The sequence below is a fragment of the Hyperolius riggenbachi genome, chromosome 3 (genome assembly GCF_040937935.1).
Source record: "Hyperolius riggenbachi isolate aHypRig1 chromosome 3, aHypRig1.pri, whole genome shotgun sequence".
In the NCBI taxonomy this organism is placed as follows: Eukaryota; Metazoa; Chordata; class Amphibia; order Anura; family Hyperoliidae; genus Hyperolius; species Hyperolius riggenbachi.
The window spans coordinates 119,882,681-119,894,684 of NC_090648.1; the positions used below are offsets into that span (position 1 = coordinate 119,882,681).

A 12,004-nucleotide genomic window follows, 5' to 3' on the forward strand; every position below is an offset into this window, starting at 1 on the left:
CCCAAGCCAAAGAGTCCTCTGCAGCCAGATAACGTTCCAGCAGCGCAATTAGTTCATCAGCTGACTGTGGATCTGCATGACTCACCCACCTTCGCAAAGCCGGCGGTAGGGAGCGCAAGAAACGGTCAATGGTAACTCTTTCGACGACCTCCGGAGCTGTTAACTTCTCAGGTTCCAACCACTTCTTTACCAAGTGGATTAGATCGTGCATCTGGGACCTTGGAGAGCATCCGGCTGAATAGGACCACTGGTGAACTCGCTGGGCTCGCACCGCCGGGGTGACACCAAGTCTACGCAGGATCTCCTCCTTCAGCTTGTCGTAGTCTTTAGCATCCTCTAGGGCAAGGTCGAAGTAGGCCTTTTGAGCATCCCCAGTCAGGAACGGAGCTACCAATCCTGCCCATTGCGTTTTAGGCCAGGCTTCCCTCTCCGCTGTCCTCTCAAAGGTATGGAGGAACGCCTCGACATCATCATGGGGAGTCAGCTTCTGCAAGAAGTGGCTTGCGCGGATGGTGCCTCCACTGCCAGGTACCAGCAGCTGTCCCTCTTGGTTCCGAGCCACCAGTTGTTGCACCAACTCACTCACTGCTTTCCTGTCAGCCTCAGCAGTCTGACGATCGGCCTCCGCAGCTGCAGCCAGACTCTCACACAGGGCCACCGCTTGCTGCTGTACTGCCTCTGTATGTTGTTGCAGGGCTGTGTTTGTTTTCCGCTGCTCAGCATTAGCCTGTTGCAAGGCCGCATTCGCTAACACCAGCTGCTTCACCATTTCATCCATGCTGCTGTTCAAACTTTTAAATCTTACGCCAAACACACTGTCGCTGTAGGCATGCTAAGTTGCCCGCATCCGAGCACCAATTGTGAGGGATCAGCTGCAAATGGTGAGTACTCAGCGGGAGATAGCAGCACAGACAGGTGTATTTTCCAAAACAAACAACAGTTTATTGGACAGCAGGCTTCTTAAACAGCAGTCTTTTGGCAGTTTGTAAAGTACAGTTCAAATGAAAACAAAAAGGCCAGTCCAGGCCAGCAGCTTACATTCAGCTTTCAATATCAGGAACACACCAAACTCCATGTGCAGCCTGCACTTTCTCTCCAGAGCAAAAACCAGCTTCCTGGAATCAAACGTGAAGTCTTTCTTAGCAGACTGTCAGACCTTGCTGGTCACACCCTCTCTCTCTCCTCCTACTCCAGCCTTTCAAAGCTGCTCTGTTAACCCTGTGTGTCCTGACTCCAGCAGAAGCCCACATACACAGAGCAAACGATCCACCCAGGATCTGGCGACCAGATGCGCCCGCCCACTCTGCATCTGGTCAGCTCCGGACCCAAGTAAGGTTATTAACCTCTGTCCATGTGACAGACAGCCAAAACCTTTTTTCCGGAGCTGCTACTGGATGTAGCGTCTGATCCCAGGTGGAATGTACCTCCCATCCAACACAACCTGGGACAAATCGATTACCTCCTGGGTATCGACTTTGTCACAGCGCTGAAATTATTCTTTCTTTCCCATCAACTCTGACCAGCTTCTCTGTCCCTGCTGAAGAGATGCACCCCCGAGCATGATGCTGCCACCACCATATTTGACAGTGGGGATGGTGTGTTCAGAGTGATATGCAGTGTTAGTTTTCTGCCACACATAGCGTTTTGCATTTTCGCCAAAAAGTTCCATTTTGGTCTCATCTGACCAGAGCACCTTCTTCCACATGGTTGCTGTGTCCCCCACATGGCTTGTGGCAAACTGCAAACGGGACTTCTTATGCTTTCTGTTAACAATGCCTTTCTTCTTGCCACTCTTCCATAAAGGCCAACTTTGTACAGTGCATGACTAATAGTTGTCCTATGGACAGAGTCTCCCACCTGAGCTGTAGATCTCTGCAGCTCGTCCAGAGTCACCATGGGCCTCTTGACTGCATTTCTGATCAGCGCTCTCCTTTTTCGGCCTGTGAGTTTAGGTGGACGGCCTTGTCTTGGTAGGTTTACAGTTGTGCCATACTCCTTCCATTTCTAAATGATCGCATGAACAGTACTCCGTGGGATGTTCAAGGCTTTGGAAATCTTTTTGTAGCCTAAGCCTGCTTTAAATTTCTCAATAACTTGATCCCTGACCTGTCTTGTGTGTTCTTTGGACTTCATGGTGTGGTTGCTCCCAATATTCTCTTAGGCAACCTCTGAGGCCCTCACAGAGCAGCTGTATTTGTACTGACATTAGATTACACACAGGTGCACTCTATTTAGTCATTAGCACTCATAAGGCAATGTCTATAGGCAACTGACTGCACTCAGATCAAAGGGGGCCGAATAATTATGCACACACCACTTTGCAGTTATTTATTTGTAAAAAATGTTTGGAAGCATGTATGATTTTCGATCCACTTCTCACATGTACACCACTTTGTATTGGTCTTTCAAGTGGAATTCCAATACAATAGACTCATGTTTGTGGCAGTAATATGAAAAAATGTGGAAAACTTCAAGGGGGCCGAATACTTTTGCAACCCACTGTATGTATGTATAGTGTAGTGTATACATCTTAGTCTAGGGCCAATTAAGGGGGACAGGGCTGGGCCGAGGCAGAGGCAAGAGAGTCTCCAGCCTCAGGGTGCTGTGTAGGAGGGGTTGCATGACTCACTCAGCTATCATTCCTTATTGTGTTTGAAGCAGATAGAAAAAAGAAAAGGGGATACATGGCAGTGACTGCAGCCAGATACAGTAACTAGAGATTAAGGTGTTGGAGGTTATGGGGCACCTCTTAGTCTAATAGCAGTCAGTGTGTAATGACTGGGGTGGGAGGGATGGAGGGGCGCACTTTGGTGTCTCAGCCTTTGGTGCTGGAGAACCTTGTCCCAGCTCTGAAGGGGGAAGTCAATTAACTTTTCTGTATGTATTTTTTCAAATAACATTTTGCTCTTTTTTATTAATAAAAGAAAATAGCAGCAGCAATCAAATACCACCAAAAGAAAGCTCTATTTGTGAGAAGAAGGGGGGGGGGGGGATTGGTAACACTGTAGACATCACTACTTACTTACAGGCAGGGGCGTAACTAGAAATCACTGGGACCCCCCGCAAAGACTGTCGTTGCTAGAGAGGGGAGTGCTGATGGTAGCCCAAGAGGGAGGGGGGGAGCCGGGCCCCCCTCCATGCCGCTGTTTGTGCCTTCTGCTCCACCTTCCTGCACTGCATGCCCCCTGCTTTTAAAAATGGCCCCAGAAAGCTCCAGAACCAGGGGCCCCCCTCAGACTCCCCCCCCAGGGACCCCTGCGACTGCATCCCTTGCAGGGGCTATTGTTACGTCCCTGCTTACAAGCTTACTTCCCATTCCCTGGAGTCTTTTTAACAAAGCACTCTTCTGATGACCCTAGTAGGTCCCTGTGTGTGACTGCACCTCCATGTAGTGGCAGCTAGAATGTGGTCATGTGAGAGTGGAAGTGGGGAAATCTCCAGTGCTGTCCTTGATCTGTGGATGGGTACATGGGGAAGTATATTATTTACAAAGACACCAAGGCCCATATGCAATTCACTTTTTCTCCAGACTTTTCTCTTAGGAGATATTTTTTATCTTTGATTTAAAATTACTTTTAAAAAAAAGTACTAAAGAGTACTAAAAATGAGGTGAAAAAGTACTATCAAATTCATTTTGATTATTTGTTTGCATGCTGGTGGTGGAAAAGGCATTATATTTACAAGTTGTGAAACTATCTCCTAGGAGAAAACTCAGGTGAAAAAGTGAATTGCATATGGGCCCAAGTACTAGTGACACAGTTACACAGCCTTAGTATGAACTTTAGACTGGCTATCTAAGTTCAGGCTCAAGCAGGGAAGGTCCCCAACTGCCGGGTACTTCGCTTCTGTCCTCTACAATAATGTAGAGCAGGTGAGTGGGGACACGCAGTCATTTGGTGGGAGGAAGTTGGTCAAGACCACAGTCATTTTGGTGGATTGGGTGGAAAAAACAGCTTTAGACAACTAGGCACTTCCATGGCAATCATAGCAAGATTTATGTTAGATAAAAATGAATTTTTTGTTAAGTGAACATTACATCTTTCCCCTGAAATGTGCCATAATATTTAACTCAATAAAATTGAATTTTTCACTTTAAAGGATACCAGAGCCAAAATCAATATGAGAAACGGGGGGAGCAGGCATGTATGGGGAGCTGTCCTGATGCTTACCACTTCACCATTCTTCCCCTCTGCTGCCCCTCCGCTGCCTGTAAATGCCCTCCGGCACCCTCTTCCGGGTCGCCAGAGTCGGACATCACTGCACCTGCGCTGGTTCAGCTGCGTCCATCCTAAAGCGCGCAACTGCGCATGACATCACAATGACATCATGTGCATAGGCACAGCACTCCTGGCCGTGGTCGCACGCTGTAGGACGCGCGGAGCCAAGCCGGCGCAGGCGCAGTGATGCCCGACTCTGGCCACCCAGAGGGTGCCGGAGTGCATTTATAGGCAACGAAGGGGCAGAATGGAGAACAGAAGAGCGGTGAGCATCAGGACAGCTCACCATACATGCCACTGTTTCTCATATTGATTTCGGCTGCGGTATCCTTTAAGAATCAGAGCATTTGTTGCGTTTGTCTTAAAATTGCCTTTCTGTTTATTAATTTACTTTAGAGGACATTTATCAACTAGGTATTTATCAACTATGAATTTCAAAATGTACTGTGACATACTGCTGCAGAGCATGATCCCCTCCCTTCAGAGACAGAGCTACAGGGCAGTATTCCAACATGATATTGACCCCAAACAATTCTCCCTGGCAACCACTGCCTTCCTAATGAAACTGAGGGTAAAGGTGCTGGACTGGCCAACCATGTCTCCAGACCTAAACCCTAATGAGCATCTGGGAGATTGTCAAACGGCAGGTGGAGGAGCACACATGCAGCGGCTTCGTCATGAAGGAGTGGAAGAAGATTCCAGTGGCAACCTGTGAAACTCTAGTGAACTCCATGCCAGAGAGTGAAGGCAGAGCTGGAAAATAATGGTGGGCAAAATATTGCCACTTTGGGCATAATTTTGACATTCTTCACGTATGGGGTGTACTCACTTTTGTTGCTGGCGGTTTGAACATTAATAGCTGTGTGTTGAGCTACTTTAATGGAACAGAAAATGTACACTATATACAAGCTATACAAGCTGTACACTGACTACTTTACATTGTATTAACCACTTCCCGACCGCCTAACGCAGAATGGCGGCGGGACAGCCGCACTCTCATTCCTCCGCGACGAATATATGCATCCTCTTTCGAGGAACAATATTTGACAGAAGCTCACAGGAGCACGCTCTCCCATCACTGTGCGCAGGGGAGGCCTGCAGCGGGTTGGGTACCCGAAATGCGGGTCGGGTTCGGATACCCGAATTGATTTCAGCTGCGGGTGCGGGTCGGGTGCGGGTGCAGGTAGGGTTGCAGGTAGAGGTCTGTGGGTGCGGGTCGTGGGAAGTGAGGAGGGTAAGAAGCGCTAGAAGGCGAGGCAGCTGGGACAGCAGCAGGGAGGGGGGCCAGAACCCCCCCTCCCTCACCTGGGTCCCCTCCTTCAGCTCTCTCCTCCTCCAGAATATTGGCGGCGCTACGGGCGGGCGGGCGGAGGATTACTCACCTTCTAACTTACGCGTTCCAAGCGCTGGAATGCAGCGTCCCCGTTGTCACAGATCTCCGCCTTAAATGCCGCCCACTGTGCTTCCTGATTGGCGGAAGCACAGTGGGTGGCATTGAAGGCGGAGACCTGTGACGAGGAGACAGTGCATTCCAGCGCTTGGAACGTGGAAGTTAGAAGGTGAGTAATCCTCCGCCCGTAGCACTGCCGTCTGCCGCTATACTGGAGGGGGAGAGAGCTGAAGGAGGGGACCCAGGAGAGGTAGGGAGGGTTCTGGCCCCCCTCTCTGCCGCTGTCCCAACTGCCTCTCCTTCAGCAACTATGCTGGCTACACTGGGGGCAACTATGCTGGCTACACTGGGGGCCACTATGCTGGCTACACTAAGGGCAACTATGCTGGCTACACTGGGGGCAACTAGGCTGGCTACACTGGGGGCAACTTGGCTGGCTACACTGTGGACAACTATGCTGGCTACACTGGGGACAACTTGGTTGGCTACACTGGGGACAACTATGCTGGCTACACTGAGGGCAACTAGGCTGGCTACACTGGGGACAACTATGCTGGCTACACTGGGGACAACTATGCAAATGTGCACTTTAGAAGAAAATGTAAAAAAGCGGGTCGCGGGTAGCGGGTCGGGTAGCGGGCCTGCGGGTCGCTGGTTGGGTGCGGGTAGCGGTTCTGGGGGTGCGGGTCGGGTTGCGGGTATCAAATTCACCAGAAAGCGGATCGCGGTTCGGGTGCGGGTAGCGGGTAGGGTGCGGGTATGAAAAAGTGGACCCGCGCAGGCTTCTAGCCCAGCGATCAGCCTGCCAGCCAGTGATCAACGCTGGCAGGCTGTTTATTTTAGAAATCATTCATTTAGTATTTATATAGCGCTGACATCTTTCGCAGCGCTGTACAGACGATATTGTCTTGTCACTTAACTATCCCTCGTAGGGGCTCAAAATCTAATCCCTACCTTAGGCATGTACGTATAGTGTAGTGTGTGTGCTAAAAATAGCAGCAGCAATCAAATACCTCCAAAAGAAAGCTCTATTTGTGAGAAGAAAAGGAGGTAAAATTAATTTGGGTGCTAAGTTGTGTGACGGAGCAATAAGCCGTTAAAGTTGTGAAGTGCTGAATTGTAAAAAATGGCCCAGTCCCTAGAGGAGTATAAACCTGTGGGGCTCAAGAGGTAGTTTCATATCTTGAGTGTTGTCCCTTGAAAAGATAAAATAAAATATTTACAAATATATATATGTATATATATATATATATATATATATATATATATTTTATATCTGTGTAAATTGTCCAAAACTAGATTAGAAATGGAAATGTAACCCATTTCTTGGTATTTTCCCTGTTACAGCGTGAATATGCATTCCCATGGATAAAGTGCTTCGAGTTGTCCTTAGTAAGACGACTCCAGTTTCATAGCCGGGTGTCCAAACAATTAAGTCCTTAGAATTCAACCTTCAATTTTTAATAAACAAAAGAGAAAAAAAAAGAAAAAAAACTGCTGTTCTAAAGCTATAACAGGAAATAACTGAGAAAGAACGGTCCAAGGAGGATGGAGAGGAAACAGTTAATAGAAAAGAGGCTTTCTTTTTTTTCCTGGAGACTTAGATAAGAGGGTTGGGAGGAGAGAGGAGACACTGCACAGTGTTGCTATTGTCACACAATTACAGGCTTGCAGCATCCCTGCTGAACTGTGTCTCCAGTGAAGATGCAGGTAAGGGGGTGGTATTGCATGGGTCAGGGGGGTCCTGCACGCTGTGTAACCCACTGTGTGTGCAGCTCGCGGGGTCTGCTCCTTCAGCGCTCTGCCTGGTGCCCTGGGCTGCTTTCTCTCTTCCTCCCTTCTCTTCCCACTTTCATTTCTATAAGCTCACTTTATTCCTGTCCATCATCATCTGTCATGCTAAACATTCCTTCCTATAGGGAGACATCGCTCTCTGCTCAATTTGCCATCATTGCCCTCGCCGCGGACTTCATTCATGAAATGCATGCCCATTGAAGCTGCTCGGTGGAGAACACAGGGCAGCAGATTGCCTTCAGTCAGCAGCTGTGGTGCTGATCGTCACTGACTTGTCACTTGCTCCCGCTGCTGGGATTATACTGGAAGGTCACCTCATACTGTATGTCAGGGATGTACTGAAAGTATAGGATGTTTTCCATTTTCTCCTAAACTCTAAACCCAAATAGAATTAGTTGCTGGGTACTGGATAGATTAACTTTTACTGCATGACTGACATAATAATTATTATCCTCTATAATAATATGCAAGTTTCCCTATGTCCATGTGCCTGACTGTGTGTGTGTCCATGTAGGCATGATCGCAGAGACTGTGTAGAGCGGAGGGAGGATGGGGCCAGAAGGGGCGAGCACGTGCGCGCACAGTAGGCGCGCGCTTGCACGAGCGGCGGGCATGCGGGCGCGTGCACGAGCGGCGGGCACGCGCATACGCGCCTGGTGGAGTGCAGGTAGACCTAGCCCGTTTTTAAACAGGCTAAGGATACTAGTTATTTATATAGCGCTAACATATTCCACAGCGCTTTACAGAGTAGTGTCATTAGTCCTGTCACTAACTCATAGCTCCCAAATGTCCCTCTTTTAGAGAACCAGTCCCTCTTTGGGAGCCCTGTCCCTCTGTCCCTCTTTCGTCCTCATTTGTCCCTCTTTCAGGACTTTGTCCCTCTTTCTATGTAAATATTTATATTTCTCTACTAAAAAAAATGTGTTTGATTGACTGTAAACTTTATTCCCATCCTTTAGGCTCCCTGCACACTGCATGCGATTCGGATTTTTAATCGTTTTTTATATCCGATTCCAATTCTGCTTGTTAATTGTTACTGCATGCTGCATTTTTTCCTCTGTTTTTCTGTTGATTGTATTCAGGCGAAATCGGAAATTGCAAATCGGAAACGGAAACGGAATCGCAAAACGCATTTGGGAGCCTTAAATTTATACATAACTAATTTTAAAATGTCAAAATGAAGGAAAATGAGGCAGGATAAAAAGGACAAGTGTGGTTTGAATTATAAAACATATTTTTCTTATGAAATCTTTATAGTATGCGTGACTAGGGGCGTGATCAGGGGTGTGGTGGGGGTGTGGCTTAAGTGTCCCTCTTTTCTCATCTCAAAAAGTTGGGAGTTATGCTAACTGTCCCTCAAAGGGGCTCACAATCTAATCCCTACCATAGTCATAGGTCAACAGTAGTCCAACGCCAGTAGCCAATTATCTTAACTGTATGTTTTGGGGATGTAGGAGGAAACCCACACAGACATGCTAGAGAACATACAAACTTTCTGCAGATAGTGCCCTGGTGGGGTTTCAAACAGGGGACCCAGCGCTGCAAGGCAAGAGTGCTATCTACTACACCACCATGCACTTAGAATTTTCTACAGAATACACATGCTTTACAGAATACACATAATAATCCATGATGCTATTTGTTTCCCACGCTCCAACGTATGTGTACCTACTACAGTCTAGTATCTCTATCATACTCTAAAGTTGCTTTGGAGGGAAGGAGGGGTTGTGAGGCTTATGAAAATATTGGGAGGTTATAACAACTCCATTAAGATAATATCTTAGCCAGCACTCAATCACTGAGCAGCAGGGGCGTAGCAATAGGGGTTGCAGAGGTAGCGACCGCATCGGGCCCTTGGGCCAGAGAGGCCCCGAAGGGCTCTTCCTCACCTACAGTATAAGCTCTCTATTGGTCCTGTGCTTATAATAATCACTTCTATAGATACTTTGAATAGTGGTAATCATTAACAAACTGTCCCCCATCCCCTTCTTGCACCTCTGACACTGTAGTTGCCATTGGCAGGTTTTGGTGTGCCGTATCAAGTGTTATGTATAGAGTGCTTGGGGGGGGGCATAGAAAAAATTGCATCGGGGCCCACAGCTCCTTAGCTACGCCACTGCTGAGCAGCACCCCCTCCCCCCAGTTCCAAGTGATGTTTGACTATGGATTTGAAGCTGAAACAAAGCGTGATTATTTAGTTCTTTACTAAAGAGTTCTGTTTTGGGTTTCCTTGGTAACCGCTGCCAACCTCCATCCACTATGTGATTTGTCTTCAACCCTAGTTTCACGTTCTTTAAACTTTATCCCCCATCTTTGAACATGATTTTCATCAGTTGACCATTTGTCAGCTTTTTGTGGATGCCTGCAGTGGTATATCCATCTTTGATTAAGGACCAAACGACCCCAGTTGTTTCTGCTTCTTTTCCCTGGTCCTGTAATGCCTAGAAATACAATCATGAAGTTGGTCATGCAGTCAGTGTTGGTGCAAAAGCATTTATTTTGGTTTGACAGTGTTGGAGAGAGAGGGGAACAGGCGTTACTGTCTGGACAACCCTTGCAGAAATGCCCACAATGGATGTGCTGTGTACAGTGCTGTGTATGGATGTGAGAATACTTTGTGTAGTCATCTTCCTGGCAATAGCTTCAGGGAATGAGTAACTGATACACTAATGCATTGTATAGTATCACTTCTGCCATGTTGCTATATACACATTACTATATTAGAACTATGTGAAGCATATGTCCAGTTTTCTAGCAAGTGAAATGTATAAAGGAATAAGACAATGAACTAATAGCCTGAGATGAGTATTTGTTGCTTGTTTGCGTTGTTCTGTTATTATTTTGTATTTATGTAGAGCTGATGTCTGCAGCACTGTACAGAGTATATGGCCTTGTCGCTTAACTGTCCCTCAGAGGGGTTCAAAATCTAATCCCTACCGTAGTCATATATCTACGTACATATGTATCATAATCTAGGGCCAATTTAGGGGGAAGCCAATTAACTTTTCTGTATGTTTTTGGGGTGTGAGAGGAAACCTAAGTGCCAGGAGGAAACCTGGAAAAAACCATGGGAAGAACATACAAACTCCTTGCAGATTGCACCCTGGCAGGGATACGAACCAGGGACCCAGCGCTGCAAGGCATACATGCTAACCACTTCACCACTGTGTTCTTAGGACTGCAACTGCTTGTGAGAGGAACCCAAAAGGAATTATTCAAGTGGGCCTCCTCTAGGCATTACGATTTCATCCCACATCCCAAAATCTTACCAATAGGTTAATTGGGTTACCCTCACCCCAAATTGGTTCTAGATCCATGTCAGGAATATTAACTTTGTTTGTAGTAAAGATAAGTACTTTGGATTGTAAGTTCCTTTGCAAGACAGCTATAGACATTAGTGTGCTGCATTGCAGAAAACGTCATTGACATATAAATGCATTATGAGTAATAATGATTATTTACTATAGACAAGTATTCAGATCAGGTCAATAATAATGTAATCAAGCAACATTTGATGCCCCCAATGGACAGAGGGGCTACTCCACACATGCAAGTATTGTTGCCCATTGGGGATGGGGATCGGGAAAGTACACCTCGGGCGACATTCAGTGTACAGACACATCCCTAGCCTTCAGGCTAACGATGCATTCTGTTGCAATGCAGGGGCGAAAGGGCGGAGAGACGTGATTGGTCCTGCTTGGGCATTGGCAGTCATTAAAGGGGAACTTCAGCCTAAACAAACATACTGTCATTAAGTTACATTAGTTATGTTAATTAAAATAGATAAGTAATATCTCTTACGCACCCTTATTTAAAAGAACAGGCAAATGTTTGTGATTTCATGGGGGCAGCCATCTTTTTGGGTGAAAGGAGGGGACAGGAAGCATGAGACACAGTTCCAACTGTCCCGTCACAGCTAATGAATACAAAACACCTGCAAAGGGTTCCAATTTCATATATTACTTTCACCTTTTAACCACTTGAGGACCCACCCTTTACCCCCCCTTAAGGACCAGCGCTGTTTTAGCTGATCTGTGCTGGGTGGGCTCTGCAGCCCCCAGCACAGATCAGCGTGCAGGCAGAGAGATCAGATTGCCCCCCTTTTTTCCCCCCTATGGGGATGATGTGCTGGGGGGGTCTGATCTCTCCTGCCTGCTGTGGGTGGCGGGGGGGGGGCACCTCAAAGCCCCCCTCCGTGGCGAAATTCCCCCCCTCCCTCTCCTACCTGCTGCCCCCGGGAGATCTGGGCTGCACAGGACGCTATCCGTCCTGTGCAGCCTGTGACAGGACGTCCCCTGTCACATGGCGGCGATCCCCGGCCACTGATTGGCCGGGGATCGCCGATCTGCCTTACGGCGCTGCTGCGCAGCAGCGCCGTACAAATGTAAACAAAGCGGATTATTTCCGCTTGTGTTTACATCTAGCCTGCGAGCCGCCATCGGCGGCCCGCAGGCTATTCACGGAGCCCCCCGCCGTGATTTGACAAGAAGCAGCCGCTCGCGCGAGCGGCTGCTTCTTGATTAATTAAGCTGCAGCTGGCGACGCAGTACTGCGTCGCTGGTCCTGCAGCTGCCACTTTGCCGACGCACGTTATGAGTGTGCG

At 47.7% G+C, this 12,004-nt stretch overlaps 1 protein-coding gene across 2 annotated transcripts in view; it reads left to right on the top strand.

Moving 5' to 3' along the window:
* Nucleotides 1-7,212: 7,212 nt before the first annotated feature.
* KCNIP3 (potassium voltage-gated channel interacting protein 3) overlaps nt 7,213-12,004 on the top strand; it is a 206,795-nt gene continuing 202,003 nt past the window's right edge. For both annotated transcript variants that reach the window (XM_068274835.1, XM_068274836.1), the window contains exon 1: nt 7,213-7,317. In XM_068274835.1, coding sequence (XP_068130936.1) covers nt 7,312-7,317 — 6 coding nt within the window. In that variant the 5' untranslated portion in view covers nt 7,213-7,311. The remainder of the gene's footprint in view (nt 7,318-12,004) is intronic.